Raw genomic sequence first — 19,984 nt, forward strand, 5'->3', positions numbered from 1 at the left:
CCGCGCAGCCGGCTCGGGTCGGTCGGCGGGGCGGGCGGCCCCGGCAGGTAGGGACCGGAGCGGAGGGTGGGGAATCCAGCCCGGGGCCTGGGGGTGCGCTGAAGGGGCAGCGTGGGGCGCAGGGATGGGGGCTCAGGGGGGAGCTGGATTTTCAGAGAGAGATGGGGTGCAGGGGAGGGAGCTGGGGGTGCATTGCGGGAGTAGCTGGGGGTGCAGGAGGGGAGGATTTCAGGGGTGCAGGGAGAGGGGAACTGGGGTGCATTGAGGGGGAAGATGGGGGTGCAGGAGGGGGTTGAAGGGGGAGCTGGGCTGGCAGAGAGAGAGGGTGCAGGGAGGGGAAGATTTGGGGGCACATTGAGGGGCGCTGGGGGTGCAGGGAGGGAAGGATTTGGGGTACTGTGAGGGGAGATGGTGTAGGAGGGAGAGGATTTGGGGGTGCATTGAAGGGGCTGGGGGTATAGGAGGGGGAGTATTCAGGGGGTGAATTGAGGTGAGGGCTGGGGGTGCAGGAAGGGGAGCATTTGGGGGTGCATTGAGGGGGGCTGGTATACAGAAGGGGGAGGATTTTGGGGTGCATTGAGAGGGCTGGGCTGCAGGAGGGGGAGTATTTGGGGGCACATTGAGGGGGGCTGGGAGTGCAGGGAGGGGAGGATTTGGGGATACTGTGAGGGGGAGATGGGGTGTAGGAGGGGGGAGGATTTGGGGGTGCATTGAGGGAGGCTGGTATACAGAAGGGGGAGGATTTTGGGGTGCATTGAGAGGGCTGGGCTGCAGGAGGGGGAGTATTTGGGGGCACATTGAGGGTGGCTGGGAGTGCAGGGAGGGGAGGATTTGGGGATACTGTGAGGGGGAGATGGGGTGTAGGAGGGGGGAGGATTTGGGGGTGCATTGAGGGAGGCTGGGCTGCAGGAGGGGGAGGATTCAGGGGTGCATTGAGGGGGCTGGGGTGCAGGAGGGGGAGGATTTGGGGATGCATTGAGGGGGGATGGGGGTGCAGGGTCTCTAGTGGATAGGAGTGAGAAGCAGTGTGATGGGGGGCTGGATGTTCTCTAGACCTGGGGCAGTGGGTGCTGGGGTCTGGTGGGTCTGCAGGTTTGGGTGGGGGTTCGGGCAAGACCTGGGAAATGTGTGGGAGGGGGACGCAGAGTCTCCTAGTACCCCGTGTGCTCCCGCTTGTCTCCAGGAACAGGGGGAGGGAGCTGTGTGGGGGGGGGAATGCTGAGGGGGGCTGGAGAGGGGCTCAGGTCTCCTGGCCCCTGGCGGGGGGCAGATGTACAGGAATGGGGGCTGTGGGAGATGCTCCTGGCGTAGCTGCTTGCAGGGGGCTTCCCCTTCCCTCCCCCCCAGCGCAGGGTGTAATTAGGAGGCAGTCGCCTGTCGGGCGGAAGGGGGGGCGGTTCTCAGACAAGGGAGCAGCCTCCCCGGCGGCTGTTGTGCCAACAACACACTAATGTGATTAGGAGCAGAACTGGAGCCAGCCCCGGACGTGAGTGTGCGAGCGCCCCGGCAAGTGTGTGACACCAGCGCCACTCTGGCTGGCTGCACGCGAGACAAAGACTCTGTGTGCGCGTGTGACACCAGCACTGCTCACGCTGGGTGTGCGAGAGAGCGAGGGCGTGCCGGTGTGTGAGAGGGAGGGGGTGAGTGTGCGACGCCCCGGCTGCTCACGCTCTGGGGTTCCCCGGTTGGGTCCCTGCAAGAGAAACCCCCCTTGGGGCTGGCGTGTGGCAGGATAGTGGGTGACACGCCCTGGGGGGTGCACTCACCTGCCCCTCTTGGCTCATGGTGGGAGGGTGCTGGGCCCCACAGCCGCATCCTAGGTCTCTGCTGTGAGGGGTTGAGGCCTGTTCATGGAGCTGGGGCTGGGGACTCGCCAGGCCAGGGGAACTGTTCAGTACTGGGGGTGGGGAAGGCATAGAGCCCTCCCCCCCCCGTTTTAACCCCCTAGCCCCCACTCCCCTCCCAGAGCCGGGGAGAGAACCCAGGAGTCTTGCCCCCTCCCCCCGACCCCACTCTCCTCCAGCTGCCAGGGATAGAACCCAGGTGTCCTGGCTCCCAGTCCCCCCCACCACAACCACTAGACCCCACTCCCTTCCTGGAGCTGGGGAGAGAACCCAGGAGTCCTGCCACTCTGTCCACGGCCAGGCCTGGCTGCCTTTCACCAGCCTCCCTGACCTTCCTTATCTACGAACCTCTCAGGCCTGAACGCTGGGAATCGGTTCTGGCCCCGCTGCTGGAGGGGTTGGCCCCTACCCTGCCCCCCCCCCAACTGCTGGGCCACTGGAGGATCCGCGTGTGTGTGTGTGTGTGTGTGTGTGATCACGGCTCCTGGCAGCGCCAGGCGATGTATTGACCGGGCATGGCTGGGTGTGCCCCACAGCAGCTCCGGTTACTGGAGTCGGGGCTGGCTGGGAGCTGGGACTCCTGGGTTCTCGCAGAGCTGCGTCCACGCCCCACGCCACACATGCCCCTGTCCCTCTGCATCCCCCCTGCACTCCCCACCCCCGGCGAGCCTCTGACACGCTGGGGGCTCAGGCGAATCCGCAGCAGCGTTAAATCCCTGACCCCTGGGGGCGAGGCCGGGGGGGGGGTGTCTGTGCTTTGCTCTGACTGCCCACGTCTGTCTACAGGGGTTTCCCTGGCCGAGCCCCCCCGTGCGGCGCTGGTGACTCACCGTGCGGGGGGAGCGATGGCAGAAGCCGTGGGACTGACAGGGGGAGCCGGAGCGGAGAAATCCCAGCCTGGGGCCTGGGGTGGGGCCGGGGCGTTCGCGAGCTTCACACGCGGGTGCCCCCCGGCTCCTGGCCCATGTCACACAAGCGTGTGCCCCGGAGGGATGTGTAGGTGTGTGTGCATTGCACCTTTCCCGGCCCGTCTCGGCACACGCGTGTGGGAGCGTGGCCAAGCCGTGTGCGCTGGCGGGCGGGAGCGGCTCTGGCCAGGCGCCCCGACGCGATGTGACAAGGAGCAGCTGCCTGGCCTGGCCTTGGGGCAGGGACGGGGAAAAGATGGTGACACGAGCAGGCCTGGTGCTTCTGTGCCAGCCAGGCTCCCCCCCCCCATTGATCCCAACACCCCCCATATGGTCCTTAACCCAAGCTCCACTGCCCCCCAGGGCCCCCCCAGCTCTGCCTTGCCCTCATCTTCTGCGCCAGGGAGGGCTCAGGCTGGCTGGGGGGACCAGGGAGCGCTGGGCGGGGAGGGGGCTGGCTGGAGCGGGCGATGACGGGGAGGAATCTGGCCTGGTACTTGGTATTCAGGGCAGGCGAGAACCTGAGCGGAGCCCAGTGTGGCTGCTGCTGTGACACCTACGCTGGCACCGCGCTGGTTGGTGGCCAGGCTGCTGCGGGGGTGGGGGGGCAGCGGGAGTGACCCTGTAGGGGGGGCGTCTCTCTCTGGAGACACAGCCAGTGCCCGTCCCCCTGACAGCAGGAGGCAGGAGAGAGCCTAGGAGTCCTGGCTCCCAGCTCCCCTGCTCTAACCACCAGACCCCACTCCCCTCCCAGAGCTGGGGGGAGAACCCAGGAGTCCTGGCTCCCAGCCCCACCCTGCTCTAACCACTAGACCCCACTCCCCTCCAAGAGCCGGGGGGAGAACCCAGGAGTCCTGGCTCCCAGCCCCCTGCTCTAATCACCAGCCCCCACTCCCCTTCCAGAGTCAGGGAGAGAACCCAGGAGTCCTGGCTCCCAGCTCCCCTGCTCTAACCACCAGACCCCACTCCCCTCCCAGAGCTGGGGGGAGAACCCAGGAGTCCTGGCTCCCAGCCCCCCTGCTCTAACCACTAGACCCCACTCCCCTTCCAGAGCCGGGGAGAGAACCCAGGAGTCCTGGCTCCCAGCTCCTGTCTCTCCAACCCTGCGTGACTTTGGGCTCTGGGGAGGGGAGTGTCTCCAGGGCCGAGCAGAGAAGAAAGGGGTGGGATGGGCCAGAGGGGATATAGGTAGAGAGGAGAGGTCAGGCTGGAGGATGGAGTCATGGGGCTGGAAGAGGGGGTGGGAAGGTTGGGGTCTGGAGAGGGGGGTGGGGTGCAGATGCTTCCATCTAATGATCTCCCCCCTCCCCAACAGGTGCCTGTGAATCTGGGGCAATCCACCCCCATACCAAGGCTCCAACCAAGACCCCCTGCCCCCAGGAGAAGAATCTCTGAGCCACCCCCCACCCCCATGGAAACACCTGGCCCCTGATTTCCCAGCTGGGCGCCTGCACCCCAGGCCCTGTGAGGCCCCCCCCCCCTCCCGTGGAGCATGGTGGTGGCTGGTCTCTACCACTGATCCTGGAGCCGCCTGGAGGGGGCACCCTCGAGGGCCTGTCCCCCACCCCACATGGCTTTGGCAGCGTCCAGCATGGGAGACCTGGGCGCCTGCCCCCGTCTAGCGCAGACTCCCCGGAACTGGTACTGACCCCCAGCCCCTCACCGGGCCGACGCCCTGCATCTGGTTCTGCCAGGACCAGCCACCCCACTTGCACCCCGAGCCAGCAGGAGACGGAGGCTGCTGAGCAGGTGAGGGGGGAGGGGACCCGGCCTGGGGGGGGGTTGGGGAGGATGGGCGGGAGGGGGCACGTGCTGGTCTGCGGGCCAGGGGGAGTGTGCCCATGTGTCTGTGCGTGAATGCATGTCCAGTCGGCTGGTGTGTGGCAGTGCACAAGGCTTCGCACGTGGGCGTAGCTGCTTCAGACCATAGGAGGGCGACCAAGTGCCAGCGCACGTGAGACTGGATGGTCCTGTGGGTGGAAACTTGTGGGCAGGTGTTTGTGTGTGTGTGGGGGGGGGGCGGGTGCGCACAAATGCACACATGTTCACGGTGTGCAAACCCACATGATGTGCTGGCATGGATGTGCAAATGCACTTGGATTTGTGTGGGTGAGGGCGTGCAAATACACATATTTAGGTGTGCAAATACCCACATGTTTGTGCGAGTATGTGTGTGCACATGTATTCATGGGCACACTTGTGCAAATACAGACATGATATGTGCATGGGTGTGCAAATGCATGTGTTTGCGAGCGTATGGGCATGTAGATACACACGTTTGCATGGGTGTGCATGTGCAAGCATATGTGTTGGTGTGAGTGTGCAAATGCACATGTGTTTGTGTGGGTGTGGGTGTGCAAAGGTGCCTGTGTTTGTGCCTGTGCGAGTGTGTGAGGCGGGGCGGGTGTGCGCCCCCCGGCTGTGCTGCCTGGGGCTCTCAGCTGGGCTGGCGGGGCCGGCCCGGGGGCAGCTCACCGGCTCTCTCCCTGCGGTGGCCAGATGGTGTGGCACCATGTCAGGTGACTACGAGGAGGACGTGTGTCGCAGTGCACTCACCCTGCTCAAAGACCTCTGCTTCTCCCTGCGGGCGCTGGAGCAACACGAGAAATGCCTGGAGTTCACCGACCTGCTGCGGAACCGGGGGCATCCCCCGCCCACCGACTCGGGTAAGGGCACGGGGGCGTGGGCAGGCTGCAGGGGGCGGGGTTATGTCTGCATTCGGTGACGGCTGGGAAGGTGCCAGGGTCCTATTCGTGTCAATGTTCCAGGGGGTGTTGGGATATTACAGGGGGACGTGGTCGTGTCTACGTTCCAGGGGGTGATGGGATATTACAGGGGACGTGGTCGTGTCTACGTTCTAGGGGGTGATGGGATATTACAGGGGGACGTGGTCGTGTCTACGTTCCAGGGGGTGATGGGATATTACAAGGGACGTGGTCATGTCTATGTTACAGGGGTGATGGGATATTACAGGGGACGTGGTCGTGTCTACGTTCCAGGGGGTGATGGGGTATTACAGGGGGATGTGGTCGTGTCTATGTTCCAGGGGGTGATGGGATATTACAGGGGATGTGGTCGTGTCTACGTTCCAGGGGGTGATGGGATATTACAGGGGATGTGGTCGTGTCTACGTTCCAGGGGGTGATGGGATATTACAGGGGACGTGGTCGTGTCAACGTTCCAGGGGGTGTTGGGATATTACAGGGGACGTGGTCGTGTCTACGTTCCAGGGGGTGATGGGATATTACAGGGGGATGTGGTCGTGTCTACATTCCAGGAGGTGATTGGATATTACAGGGGACGTGGTTGTGTCTATGTTACAGGGGGTGATGGGATATTACAGGGGGACGTGGTCGTGTCCACGTTCCAGGCCATGATGGGATATTATAGGGGGAAGTGGTTGTGTCTGCTTTCCAGGGGGTGATGGGATATTACAGGGGACGTGGTCGTGTCTACGTTCCAGGGGGTGATGGGATATTACAGGGGGATGTGGTCGTGTCTACATTCCAGGAGGTGATTGGATATTACAGGGGACGTGGTTGTGTCTATGTTACAGGGGGTGATGGGATATTACAGGGGGACGTGGTCGTGTCCATGTTCCAGGCCATGATGGGATATTATAGGGGGACGTGGTCGTGTCTACGTTCCAGGGGGTGATGGGATATTACAGGGGGACGTGGTCGTGTCTACGTTCCAGGGGGTGATGGGATATTACAGGGGATGTGGTCGTGTCTACGTTCCAGGGGGTGATGGGATATTACAGGGGGACGTGGTCGTGTCTACGTTCCAGGGGGTGATGGGATATTACAGGGGACGTGGTCGTGTCTATGTTCCACGCGGTGATGGGATATTACAGGGGGACGTGGTTGTGTCTACTTTCCAGGGGGTGATGGGATATTACAGGGGACGTGGTCATGTCTACCTTCCAGGGGGTGATGGGATATTACAGGGGATGTGGTCGTGTCTACGTTCCAGGGGGTGATTGGATATTACAGGGGACGTGGTCGTGTCTACGTTCCAGGGGGTGATGGGATATTACAGGGGACGTGGTCGTGTCTACGTTCCAGGGAGTGATGGGATATTACAGGGCACGTGGTCGTGTCTACGTTCCAGGGGGTGATGGGATATTACAGGGGGATGTGGTCGTGTCTACATTCCAGGAGGTGATTGGATATTACAGTGGACGTGGTTGTGTCTATGTTACAGGGGGTGTTGGGATATTACAGGGGGACGTGGTCGTGTCCACGTTCCAGGCCATGATGGGATATTATAGGGGGACGTGGTTGTGTCTATGTTACAGGGGGTGTTGGGATATTACAGGGGGACGTGGTCGTGTCTACGTTCCAGGGGGTGATTGGATATTACAGGAGATGTGGTCGTGTCTACGTTCCAGGCCGTGAAGGGATATTACAGGGGGACGTGGTCATGTCTACGTTCCAGGGGGTGATTGGATATTACAGGGTGACATGGTGTGTCTACGTTCCTGGCGGTGATGGCATAATACAGGGGGACGTGGTTGTGTCTGCGTTCCAGGAGGTGATGGCATATTGCAGGGGGACATGGTTGTGTCTACGTTCCAGGCAGTGATGGTATATTGCAGGGGGACGTGGTCATGTCTATGTTCCACATGGTGATGGGATATTACAGGGGGACGTGGTCGTGTCTACGTTTCAGGGGGTGATGGGATATTACAGGGGGACGTGGTGGTGTCTACGTACCAGGGGGTGATGGGATATTACAGGGTGACGTGGTCGTGTCTACGTTCCCTTGCGGTGATGGGATATTACAGGGGGACATGGTTGTGTCTACGTTCCAGGGGGTGATGGGTTATTACAGGGGGATGTGGTCATGTCTATGTTCCAGGCAGTGATGGTATATTGCAGGGGACGTGGTCATGCCTATGTTCCACATGGTGATGGGATATTACAGGGGGACGTGGTCGTGTCTACGTTTCAGGGGGTGATGAGATATTACAGGGGACGTGGTCGTGTCTATGTTCCACGCAGTGATGGGATATTACAGGGGGACATGGTCGTGTCTGCCTTCCAGGAGGTGATGGTATATTGCAGGGGGACGTGGTCGTGTCTGCGTTCCAGGGGGTGATGGGATATTACAGGGGGACGTGGTCGTGTCTATGTTCCAGGGGGTGACTGGATATTACAGGGTGACGTGGTGTGTCTACGTTCCCTTGCGGTGATGGCATATTACAGGGGGACATGGTTGTGTCTACGTTCCAGGGGGTGATGGGTAATTACAGGGGGACGTGGTCGTGTCTGCGTTTAAGGGGGTGATGGTATATTGCAGGGGGACGTGGTCGTGTCTACGTTCCAGGGGGTGATGGGATATTACAGGGGGACGTGGTCGTGTCTATGTTCCAGGGGGTGATGGGATATTACAGGGTGACGTGGTTGTGTCTGCGTTTAAGGGGGTGATGGGATATTACAGGGGGACGTGGTCGTGTCTATGTTCCAGGGGGTGATTGGATATTACAGGGTGACGTGGTCGTGTCTACGTTCCCTTGCGGTGATGGGATATTACAGGGGGACATGGTTGTGTCTACGTTCCAGGGGGTGATGGGTTATTACAGGGGGACGTGGTCATGTCTATGTTCCAGGCAGTGATGGTATATTGCAGGGGACGTGGTCATGCCTATGTTCCACATGGTGATGGGATATTACAGGGGGACGTGGTCGTGTCTACGTTTCAGGGGGTGATGGGATATTACAGGGGGACGTGGTGGTGTCTACGTACCAGGGGGTGATGGGATATTACAGGGGAACGTGGTCATGTCTACGTTTCAGGGGGTGATGGGATATTACAGGGGATGTGGTCGTGTCTATGATCCAGGGCTGTGATGGGATATTACAGGGGGACGTGGTTGTGTCTGCGTTCCAGGCCGTGATGGGATATTACAGGGGGATGTAGTCGTGTTTATGTTCCAGGTGATGGTGGTAGGATACTAGGGGTGGGGGCACGGCTCTGTGTTTGTGCCCAGGGGTCTGGGGTACCAGTGGGAGGACGGGGTCTCCAGCCTGCCTCTCCCATGTCCCCTCCCGCCGCTCACAGCTTCTGCCCCACACAGACATCTCCGTCAGCCTGCTCTCCGTCATCGTCACCTTCTGCGGCATTGTGCTGCTCGGCGTCTCGCTCTTCGTCTCTTGGAAGCTCTGCTGGATCCCCTGGCGGGACAAGGGGGCCTCTCCGGCGCCGCGCAAGGACCATGGCCTCCACGGCCACCTGCACCACTCACCCTACGGCGACCTGCTGGTGGAGCGGGTCGAGCTGGGCCCCGAGATGCCCGAACGCTCCTACCTCGACATGGACTCCTACCCCGAGGCCACCCTCAAGCTGAGCCAGACCTCGCCCGACCTGCCGGTGGAGGGGCAGGTCGGCCCCAAGGAGGGCGGCGGTATGCCCAATGCACACTCCCACCAGCAGGTGGCCACCCTGGCGCCCACCCCCAGGTGAGGCCCGGCGCCGCTCTCGTCTCCCACTAGGGGGCAGCAGGAGAGGGCCTGGCATGGGAGGGGGAACCGAAGGGGAGCTCTGTCTCGGGGGGCCGGTGGCGTAGCTGGGGTTTCACAAGGGGAGCCCTGGGGTGTGGGGGCTCCTGAGGGAGTGCATTCAGGGGAAATACCCGCTCTCCCAGCGCCATAGCTCCTGTTCCAGGTGGGTTGGGGGGTCCCCATGTCTCGGTACGCCCCTCCCAACTCCTGACCCCTCGCAGGTACAACACCCTGCCGCGCCCCTTGACCCAGCAGCTCTCCAGCCCGGAGGTGGTCGGCCACGGTGGGGAGGACAAGCCGGAGCAGGCCACCAGCATCGGTCAGATCAAGCCGGAGCTGTACAAGCAGCGGGCGGGCGAGGCGGAGCACCGTAAGGCGGAGGGTCCTCCCTGCGGGCGCATCTGCTTCGCCCTGCGCTACGCCTACGCCTCCGAGCAGCTGGTGGTGAAGATCCTGCGGGCGCTGGACCTGCCGGCCAAGGACGCCAACGGCTTCTCCGACCCCTACGTCAAGATGTACTTGCTGCCCGACCGCAAGAAGAAATTCCAGACCAAGGTGCACCGCAAGACGCTCAACCCCGTCTTCAACGAGACCTTCAACTTCAACGTCCCCTTCGCCGAGCTGCCGGGACGCAAGCTGCACTTCAGTGTCTACGACTTCGACCGCTTCTCCCGCCACGACCTCATCGGGCAGGTGGTGCTGGACAACTTGCTGGAGATGGCGGAGCGGGATGAGGAGGTGCCCATCTGGAGGGATATCCTGGAGGGCAGCTCGGTGAGTGAGATCACGGGGGGGTTGTGGGAAGGGTGAGCGGCGGGAGGCTGATCCAATCGTTATCTCAGCCCCTGTCCATCTCAATTCAGCTCAGCTCTTCACCCCAACCCGAATTTAACCCAATGCAAACCCAACCCATCCCAGTTCAACTCAACCTTAAATCAGCCCAATCCAAATTCAGTCCCAACGGGACCTTATCCCAACCCAAACCCAACCCATCCCAGTTCAACTCAACCTTAAATCAGCCCAATCCAAATTCAGTCCCAACGGGACCTTATCCCAACCCAAACCCAACCCATCCCAGTTCAACCCAACCTCAAATCAGCCCAATCCAAATTCAGTCCCAACGGGACCTTATCCCAACCCAAACCCAACCCATCCCAGTTCAACCCAACCTCAAATCAGCCCAATCCAAATTCAACCCCAACTCATCTCAATCCAGCCCAGACTCAATTCTTAATTCAACTCCAGTTCTCAACCCAAACCCAACCTTAACTCAGCCCAACCCAACTCAATTCAGTTGCACTCTAAGCTGCACTCAACTCAACTCCCAACCTCAACGTGCTTCAGATGCGGCAGCAGAACCCATCTGGAGGGGCATCTTGCAGGCCACCTTGATGGGTGAGACCCCTTGGGGAAAGGGGGATATAGGGGAGACTGACCCAACTCAACCTCATCCCTGTGTCAACCCACTTCAACTCATACCCAACATCCAACGCTCAAACCAACTCGATTTGATCCATCTCCCCAGTCCAGCTCCTCTACCCAAGCCCACACCCCTGCCCAGCCCAGCCCCCCGTCCGCACACCCAGCCATCCTGCTGGAGCTGCCGGACTGGAAGAAGGTGGCTAGTCTGGAGGGACCCCCTGGAGGCCAGTGTGGTGAGACCCCAGGGAGATGGGATGGGGCCCAGGCCAGGGCGGGAGACATGCAATCTTGGGTAGGAGGCTCCCTCGAGTTGGGGGGTGGGGTCCCAGCTTGGCGAAGGCCGTGGTATCTAACAACCCTCCATCCAGCTTCCCCCGGACCCTGCCCTTCCCCCACAGCACCCACCCCTGCCCCTCCTCCCAGCTCCTGGTGCCTTCAACCCAATTCTGCCTGGATTTCCGGCCTGGGTATGTTTGAATATTTCAGCTGAATTTGTTGTTCATGAAACTGTCAGGTAATTAGAGCAGCCAGGTATGTGCGTGCCCCTCCCCCACCCAGAGCGGCTGCTGCTCGACACTCCCGACCCACGGCCCCCTCCTAGCCCAGCCCAGGGCTCCCCCCGGCTCTGCTGGTGCCCCTCACTCCCGACCCGCAGCTCCCTCCTAGCCCAGCCCAGGGCTCCCCCCTGCTCTGCCGGTACCCTTCACTCCCGACCCACAGCCCCCTCTGACCCCAGCCCTGGGCTCCCCCCCGGCTCTGCTGGTGCCCCTCACTCCCGACCCGCTGCCCCCTCCTAGCACAGCCCTGCCCCCCAAGCCCTGCCAGTGCCCCTCACTCCCAATCCGCAGCCCCTGCTAGCCCAACCCTGCCCCCCCCAGCTCTGCCGGTGCCCCTCACTTCCGACACTCAGCCCCCTCCTAGCCCAGCCCTGGGCTCCCCCCTGCTCTGCTGGTGCCCCTCACTCCCAACCCGCAGCCCCCTGCCAGCCCAGGCCTGGACTCCCCCCTGCTCTGCTGGTGCCCCTCACTCCTGACCCACAGCCCCCTCTTAGCCCAGCCCTGCCCCCACCCTGCCTTTATTATTGTCCCATAAAGCGCTCGCTCTCCGGTATCAAATCCAATTGTCATCAATTGGAGGCTGTTTGGGGTTTGAGATGCTGGAAGTCAGCTGATTTTCAGGTGAGGGAAAGGGGGGGAGGGTAAGGAGCAGGTCGGGGTGTGTGTGCGCGCCCTGCCCCTCCCCCGTGGCGCTGTGTTGGTCCCTGGGGTGGTGGTGGTGAGGAGCTGCGACCCCTACTGTCTCCCCCTCCCCCACGCCCTCCCCACCAGAAAATCCACTCACTGCTCTAGCTCCGGCCCCAGCATCCAAACAGGGTGAGCTGGGAACCAGCCCCAGACAGTCCCTGGTCCTGCTCCCTACAGCTCCGGCCCTACAACCCGCCACGGAGGCCATGGGGCAGCATCCACCCCTGCAGCACAGCGCCCCCTAGCGCCGCTCTGGGGGGCAGAGCCAGTGCAGAAGCTGAGGGGAGACCACCCCCTACTGAGTCCCTGGGGAGTGAGGGGCACCCACAGGGCTGGTGGAGGGGCCGGGCTGGCAGGGGGCTGCAGGTCGGGAGTGAGGGGCACTGGCAGGGCCAGGCTGGCAGGGGGCTGCAGGTCGAGAGTGAGGGGCACCGGCAGGGCTGGTGTAGGGGCTGGGCTGGCAGGGGCCTGCAGGTCAGGAGTGAGGGGCACCGGCAGGGCTGGGGGAGCCTGGGGCCAGGCTGGCAGGGGGCTGCAGGTCGGGAGTGAGGGGCACCGGTAGGGCTGGGGGAGCCTGGGGCCAGGCTGGCAGGGGGCTGCAGGTCAGGAATGAGGGGCACCCGCAGGGCTGGTGTAGGGGCTGGGCTGGCAGGGGGCTGCAGGTCAGGAGTGAGGGGCACCGGCAGGGCTGGGGGAGCCTGGGGCCAGGCTGGCAGGGGGCTGCAGGTCGGGAGTGAGGGGCACCGGTAGGGCTGGGGGAGCCTGGGGCCAGGCTGGCAGGGGGCTGCAGGTCAGGAATGAGGGGCACCCGCAGGGCTGGTGGAGGGGCCGGGCTGGCAGGGGGCTGCAGGTCAGGAGTGAGGGGCATTGGCAGGGCCAGGCTGGCAGGGGGCTGCAGGTCGGGAGTGAGGGGCACTGGCAGGGCCAGGCTGGCAGGGGGCTGCAGGTCGAGAGTGAGGGGCACCGGCAGGGCTGGTGTAGGGGCTGGGCTGGCAGGGGGCTGCAGGTCAGGAGTGAGGGGCACCGGCAGGGCTGGGGGAGCCTGGGGCCAGGCTGGCAGGGGGCTGCAGGTCAGGAATGAGGGGCACCGGCAGGGCTGGTGTAGGGGCTGGGCTGGCAGGGGGCTGCAGGTCAGAAGTGAGGGGCACTGGCAGGGCTGAGGGAGCCTGGGGCCAAGCTGGCAGGGGACTGCAGTCGGGAGTGAGGGGCACCGGCAGGGCTGGGCTGCCAGGGGGCTATGGATCGGGAGTGAGGGGCACCGGCAGGGCTGGGGGAGCCTGGGGGCTACGGGTCGGGAGTGAGGGGCACCGGCAGGGCTGGGGGAGCCTGGGGGCTACGGGTCGGGAGTGAGGGGCACCGCGTTGGGATCAGCTCTGACTCAGGAAATCTGGCCAGTCATTTCTCTGCCTCTCGCTCCGTGGCCCGTTCCCGGGGGCCGGTGGTGGCCGGGCGCCAGGGCCTGTAACACGCGGGCTGGGCTGGTGCCCGAGGCCAGACGGGCATTAATATTCATGGGCAGGAAGTGGCTCCAGCCTGGTAAAACGCCATGAAATATTCAGGCTGGGGAAAGCAGCGGCTGCCGGCGCCTGGGGTCACTCACCTGCCCCGCCCCCCCCAACAGGAGAAGGCCGACCTGGGGGAGGTGAATTTCTCCCTCTGTTACCTGCCCACCGCCGGCCGCCTGACCGTGACCATCATCCGGGCCTCCAACCTCAAAGCCATGGATCTGACCGGCTTCTCAGGTCAGGGGCCTGGGGTCTGCACTCGGGGGAGTGAGGGGGCTGGGGGAGGGCAGGGCTGTGCTGTAGCGGGGCTGTGGGTGCTACAGGAGGTGGGAGATGGGGCTGCTTTTGGGTTGGGGGAGGCACCGAAGGGGTGGCTGGGGAGGGGGACTGCTGGCACTCCCCATCTGGGCCATATCTGATCCCCCCGCCCCAGACCCCTACGTCAAGGCCTCGCTCATGTGCGAGGGGCGGCGGCTGAAGAAACGCAAGACGTCCATCAAGAAGAACACCCTGAACCCCAGCTACAACGAGGCCCTCGTCTTCGACATCCCGCACGAGAGCGCCGAGCACGTCAGCCTCACCATCACCGTCATGGACTATGACTGGTGAGCCCGGAGCACGGCCACTCGCTGGGGGGCTGGAGCCAGGACTCCTGGGTTCCACCTCTGGCTCTGGGAGGGGAGTGGGGGCTAGTGGTTAGAGCAGGGGGTTCTCGGAACCAGGACTCCTGGGTTCTCTCTCCGGCTCTGGGTCCCCATGGCAGGGGAGGGGTCCAGCATTGACCAGTCGGTCTCTCTCCCAGCATCGGGCACAACGAGGTGATCGGGATGTGCCGGGTGGGGAGCGACGCCGAGGGGCCGGGCCGGGAGCACTGGGCCGAGATGTTGGCCAACCCCCGCAAACCCATCGAGCACTGGCACCAGTTGGTGGAGGTAATGGGGTGGGGGAGGGGGCAGGGGAGAGGTGGGTTGTGCTGTGGGGCATTGGGGGCAGATGGGGTGGCCCTGGGGGTGCAGGGGAGATGGGCTGGGGGAGTGACGGGAGGGGGCAGGCTTTGGGGTCGGGGAGGGGTCACCTATGGGGCAGAGGGGCGGTGGACGGGCAGGGCTGTACCATGGGGAAGGGGTCAGGGAGGGATGCTAGGAGGATTGTGGAGCTCGGAGGGGGGCTTGGGAGAAGGGGCTGGTGCCATCTCTGACCCCCAATGCCCCCCCCCAGGAGAAAACCCTCAACAGCTACATCTCCAAGAGCACCCAGCGCGACAAGCCCAGCATTGTAGTGCAGAGTGTCCCATCGGACTAGCCACCCCCAGACCCCCAGGGGCCGTGAGTATCCAGGCTAGTGGGGGCTGCGGGTCGGGAGTGAGGGGCACCGGCAGGGCTCGGCTGGCAGGGGCTGCGGGGCGGGAGTGAGGGGCACCGGCAGGGCTGGGCTGGCAGGGGCTGCAGGTCAGGAGTGAGGGGCACCGGCAGGGCTGGGGGGAGCCCAGGGCCGGGCTAGCAGGGGGCTGCGGGTCGGGAGTGAGGGGCACCGGCAGGGCCGGGCTAGGAGGAGGCTGCGGGTCGGGAGTGAGGGGCACCGGCAGGGCTGGGGGGGCTGCAGGTCAGGAGTGAGAGGCACCGGCAGGGCTGAGGGGGCTGTGGGTCGGGAGTGAGGGGCACCAGCAGAGCTGGGGGGCTGCGGGTCGGGAGTGAGGGGCACCAGCAGAGCTGGGGGACTGCGGGTCGGGAGTGAGGGGCACCGGCAGAGCTGGGGGGCTGCGGGTCGGGAGTGAGGGGCACCGGCAGAGCTGGGGGGCTGCGGGTCGGGAGTGAGGGGCACCGGCAGAGCTGAGGGGGCCGCGGGTCGGGAGTGAGGGGCACTGGCAGAACTGGGGGGCTGCGGGTCGGGAGTGAGGGGCACCGGCAGGGCTGGGGGGGCTGCAGGTCAGGAGTGAGAGGCACCGGCAGGGCTGAGGGGGCTGTGGGTCGGGAGTGAGGGGCACCAGCAGAGCTGGGGGGCTGCGGGTCGGGAGTGAGGGGCACCGGCAGGGCTGAGGGGGCTGCGGGTCGGGAGTGAGGGGCACCGGCAGGGCTGAGGGGGCTGCGGGTCGGGAGTGAGGGGCACTGGCAGAGCTGGGGGGCTGCGGGTCGGGAGTGAGGGGCACCAGCAGAGCTGAGGGGCTGCGGGTCGGGAGTGAGGGGCACCGGCAGAGCTGAGTGGATTCTCTCTCCATCCCTCCCCAGGATCGTGGCTGGTCTCTCTGGCTCTGCTCTCTTCTCCGTGTCCAGGGGGAGGCGCTGTCAGGAGCTGCGTGTTTGGGGGGGGCTGTGGCGGGGGGGGTCATCTTTTCTCTAAGCCATAGGAGAAGCCAGGACTGAGCTGTCTCCCAACGCCCCTCCCTCCCTGGAGCTGGTTTGCAGGGGAGGGCACAGGCTGGCCCCCCTCTACTCAGTGACCTGCATGTTGTGGGATGGGGGGGCTGCACCCCCTGCCCCTCCTGGGGGGCCCTGTCGCCTGGCTTTAGCCGCACCCACGCACTGTGAACCCAGGTGTCCGGGGAGCTGCCTCTCATCCTGAAGAGGAAGGGCCTGTTGCCTCGTTCCCCCCCCCGCGCTCAACCGACCGTCAGCTCCTGCTGCCCCCCCCCAGTGCTGAGAGGAGACCCCTGCACTGTGTGGTGGCTGCGTCACCCCCCAAAGACTGACTCATCTGGGGGGGGCAGGACTGTCTGCAGTGACCCCCAAAGCACCTGGCTTCCCGACTGAAATGGGGGTCAGTCCCCCCCCCCCGGGACTTCATGCTTGCTCTGGACTTGGGGGGGCAGGAATGTGTCTCTCCCCCACAACTTGTTTCTCGGTGGTTTGCATGAACATGTCTGCCCTCTATTCCCCGCTGGCCGTGGTGGGTGGGTGTGGAGGGGGAGGAGAACCCAGGCATCTGGATTGCCCCCCCCCCCGAGAGTGTAGGGACGGTGGTGTGGGGGAATCCGTCTCGGAGAACCCAGGCATCTGGATTGCCCCCCCCCCCCCGAGAGTGTAGGGACGGTGGTGTGGGGGAATCCGTCTCGGAGAACCCAGGCATCTGGATGCCCCCCCCCCCGAGAGTGTAGGGACGGTGGTGTGGGGGAATCCGTCTCGGAGAACCCAGGCATCTGGATGCCCCCCCCCCCCCCCCGAGAGTGTAGGGATGGTGGTGTGGGGAATCCGTCTCGGAGAACCCAGGCATCTGGGTGCCCCCCCCCCGAGAGTGTAGGGACGGTGGTGTGGGGGAATCCGTCTCGGAGAACCCAGGCATCTGGATGCCCCCCCCCCCCCGAGAGTGTAGGGATGGTGGTGTGGGGAATCCGTCTCGGAGAACCCAGGCATCTGGATGCCCCCCCCCCCCCGAGAGTGTAGGGACGGTGGTGTGGGGAATCCGTCTCGGAGAACCCAGACACCCAGTCCAGGTCTGTCCCCCTCCCCCTGCATGTCTGTACCTTTGTCCGTCTGTGTTTCTCTGTCCATCCGTCCCCCGATGACCCGGCCTGTGTGCGTGTGGGAAAACAAACAGAAAACCCAACCCCCCCACCCCCCCGGCCCACCTGACCAAGTGGAAACCGCCCTGGAAAAGCCATAGACCCCCCCAGCTCCCCAGCCCTAGGCCAGGGCACCCAGCGTCCCAGGCGGGGGGCGGGCAGGGCTCTGTCCATAACATTCTGCAATAGCCTCCCAGGAACTCAGAGCTGCTGCTAATGTGACCTTAACAATAAACCTGGTGAGAGGTGATGGCTGGGCCTGGTGTGTCCTGGACCCCCCTCCCTGCCCCCCCCCCCCAGCAAGACACTGCCCCCTGCTGCCGCACCCACCCTGGCGTGCAAAGAGCGGGGGGCGGAGCTGGAAGCCAGGACTCCTGGGTTCTCTCCCCAGCTCTGGGAGGGGGGTGGGGTCTAGTGGTTAGAGCTGGGGGCAGGGCTGGGAGCCAGGACTCCTGGGTTCTTTCCCCGGCTCTGGGAGGGGAGTGGGGGCTGGTGGGTTAGAGCAGGGGAGCTGGGAGCCAGGACTCCTGGGTTCTATGCTGGCTCGGGGGGAGGGCATTCTTTAATTAACACTCATTTGTTGGGGGGGGCGGTTTGAAGGAGAAGTGTCTGGTTCATGGCAGGGCCCTTTCATTGGGTGCGGTTCACCACCTGGGGCAGAGTTGCTCCATCTTTCCCTGGGACAGTTCTGTGCCGGGAGGGGGCGGGGGGGGGGGAGACTTTGCACTGCCAGTGGGTTACCGGGCGGAGGATTCACCCCCACCCTCACCAGACGGGGGTGCTGGCGGCTGGGGGACTGGTCCTGCTCCATCTGAGGCTGTGCATTGGGTGGGGATCCCCTAGGCCGGGAGCACACAGCTCTGTCCCTGTTAGATGATGACCCCTCTGGGGAAGCGGGGGACTCCTGTGTGGAGAGGAGACCCCCCGTTTCACCCAGCTGGCCCTGGCGCGGCCGTGGGGTTAGCAGCACCGGGACCAGAAACACTCTGGCGTCTGGGCCGAGCTCTCGAAAGGATCCTGGAGCTCTAGGCGTGAAATCGACACGATCCAGCCAAACGCCACGGGGAAGGAAGGAGGCATCCGGTGCCCACCTGCAAATGGAGGCCTGGTGAGGGAGCTGGGCGGCAGAACCGGGACCCCGGAGTCCGGGCGAATCACAGCTGGAAGTGAGTCACCGTGGTGCCAAGAAGCTGGGCTGTCGTACCCGGCGTGTGGCTGCAAAACACGGGAGCTCCTTGTCCTGCTTGGCTCGAGGAGCATGTCCGGTTCGGGGCACTAGGTCTTGGGAGTCCAGAGAAGAGCCCCGAGGCAAGGGGGGACCCCCCCCAAGCGGGTGTAGGACTGGAGGGGACCACGGTCTCGCCCAGCCCCGTGCCGACACTCGCACTTATCTTGGCAAAACTTCTGTCGCTGAGGTGTGAAGAGAAAACACCCCACCCCGAGCGACATACGTTTTCCAGCATAAGCACTCGGGGGCACAGAGCTGGTTTGATTATGGCGATGGGCGAGCTCCCTCCTGGCGGTGTAACGCGGCTGCGGGAGCAAATCTTCTAGCTGAGCCTTGGGAGAGGACAAAGGGGGAGGGCTCCAGATCTGGATCCGGTCTCCGGATCTGTCGCAGGTTCTCTGCGGGGACTGGTGACCGGCGGGTCTCGGTGCCCACTGACGGCAGGATGAGACGCCACGGCCGCGATCTGCAGCGGGGCAGGTTTGGGCGGCAAGTTTTCCTCATAGCGAATGCTAAGGGAGGGGGAGCTCTGGGGTCCCCGGCCAGGTCGGACACACCCTTGTCAGGGCTGGGCCAGGTTTGCTTGGTCCTGCTTCCGCACAGAGGGGGGCCTGGGGCGGACCCCACCCAGTGACCCCCCACATCCTTTCCTGCCCCACGAGTCTATGTACCAGGCCTTGGCCTAGTGCCCCCCCATGCTCCGCAGCCTTGCACGGGGCACCCCCCCTTGAATATGTACATCCCCAGAATCAGGGACTCGGATCCAGCCAGGATGATGACTGTGTGGGGCTTGGTGGGAGCTGTGCCCCCCAGCCTGACCTCAGCACCGCGGGCCTGCTTTACTGGCCAGCCTTGCCGGTGCCCCTCACTCCCGACCCGCAGTCCCTGCTCGCCCAGCCCTGCCCCCCAGCCCTGCTGGTGCCCCCCATTCCTGGTGTGTGTGTGGGGGCAGGGGGGACTGCTGGTCTGGTGGGTATTTTTAGTGCCTGGGCCTCAGCCCCACCAGGCAGGAGGTGGGGGAGGGGCGGGTGTTGGGCTATTTTGGGCTCCCACGTGTCTTGTGGCCTGGAGCTCTGGTGCATGGGCACCGGCAGAGCTGGGGGTGGAGGAGCAGGGGCTGTGGGTCGGGAGTGAGGGGCACCGGCAGGGCTGGGGGTGGCTGGGCTAGCATGGGGCTGTGGGTCGGGAGTGAGGGGCACCGGCCGGGGGGCGGGGGCAGGGCTGGCCTGGCAGTAGCTGTGGGTTGGGAGTGAGGGGCACCAGCAGAGCTGGGGGTGGGGGAGCAGGGCTGGGCTGGCAGGGGCTGCGGGTCGGGAGTGAGGGGCACCGGCAGGGCTGGGGGGGGCTGGGCTAGCAGGGGCTGCGGGTCGGGAGTGGGGGGCACCGGCAGGGCTGGGGGGTGCTGGGCTAGCAGGGGCTGCGGGTCGGGAGTGGGGGGCACCGGTAGAGCTGAGGGTGGGGAAGCAGGGCTGGGCTGGCAGGGGCTGTGGGTCGGGAGTGAGGGGCACTGGCAGGGCTGGGGGGGGCTGGGCTAGTAGGGGCTGTGGATCAGGAGTGAGGGGCACCGGCAGGCCTTGGGGGGACTGGGCTAGCAGGGGCTGTGGATCAGGAGTGAGGGGCACCGGCAGGGCTTGGGGGGACTGGGCTAGCAGGGGCTGTGGGTCAGGAGTGAGGGGCACCGGCAGGGTTGCAGGGGGTGCAGAACCATCTCCAGTGCCCTCCGGCGCAGCGCAATGAGGTGAGGCCAGTCTCGGTGCTGGGGGGTGGAGGTGGGGGTGGCTGGGGGGTGGCCCTGATGTGTCTGGAATCCTGGGGCTGGACCAGAGGTGGG

General features: G+C 64.4%; 2 protein-coding genes across 6 annotated transcripts in view; both read left to right on the forward strand.

Annotated features, from left to right (window-relative positions):
* Positions 1-17,175, forward strand: SYT3 (synaptotagmin 3). 4 transcript variants are annotated; one of them, XM_030545179.1, is made up of 10 exons: positions 1-47; positions 4,068-4,501; positions 5,252-5,418; positions 8,835-9,216; positions 9,480-10,032; positions 13,546-13,666; positions 13,863-14,034; positions 14,232-14,361; positions 14,648-14,754; positions 15,655-17,175. In XM_030545179.1, exons 3-9 carry the CDS (start codon positions 5,265-5,267, stop codon positions 14,729-14,731), a joined length of 1,596 nt encoding a protein of 531 aa, XP_030401039.1. In that variant the 5' UTR covers positions 1-47; positions 4,068-4,501; positions 5,252-5,264; the 3' UTR covers positions 14,732-14,754; positions 15,655-17,175. The 4 variants fall into 4 exon arrangements, with proteins under 4 accessions (XP_030401039.1, XP_030401041.1, XP_030401038.1 ...); XM_030545181.1 differs by lacking the exon at positions 1-47 and adding an exon at positions 1,418-1,486; XM_030545178.1 differs by lacking the exon at positions 1-47 and adding an exon at positions 1,461-1,640.
* Positions 17,176-19,807: 2,632 nt separating this feature from the next.
* Positions 19,808-19,984, forward strand: part of LRRC4B (leucine rich repeat containing 4B) — a 53,678-nt gene continuing 53,501 nt past the window's right edge. Inside the window, exon 1 of one of the 2 annotated variants that reach the window (XM_030545175.1) lies at positions 19,808-19,891. The gene's annotated coding sequence lies outside the window, so the exon portion shown is untranslated. The remainder of the gene's footprint in view (positions 19,892-19,984) is intronic. The other variant, XM_030545174.1, reaches the window with a different exon arrangement.

This window comes from Gopherus evgoodei, unplaced genomic scaffold (assembly GCF_007399415.2).
Source record: "Gopherus evgoodei ecotype Sinaloan lineage unplaced genomic scaffold, rGopEvg1_v1.p scaffold_35_arrow_ctg1, whole genome shotgun sequence".
Taxonomy (NCBI): domain Eukaryota; kingdom Metazoa; phylum Chordata; order Testudines; family Testudinidae; genus Gopherus; species Gopherus evgoodei.

Excerpts from the sequence above, each read along its gene's own strand:
- SYT3 (XM_030545179.1), top strand. The coding sequence starts at position 5,265 with ATGTCAGGTGACTACGAGGAGGACGTGTGTCGCAGTGCACTCACCCTG. Across the intron at positions 5,419-8,834 it reads TCCCCCGCCCACCGACTCGG|ACATCTCCGTCAGCCTGCTC; the intron begins GTAAGGGCACGG and ends TGCCCCACACAG. Across the intron at positions 10,033-13,545 it reads ATATCCTGGAGGGCAGCTCG|GAGAAGGCCGACCTGGGGGA; the intron begins GTGAGTGAGATC and ends CCCCCCCAACAG.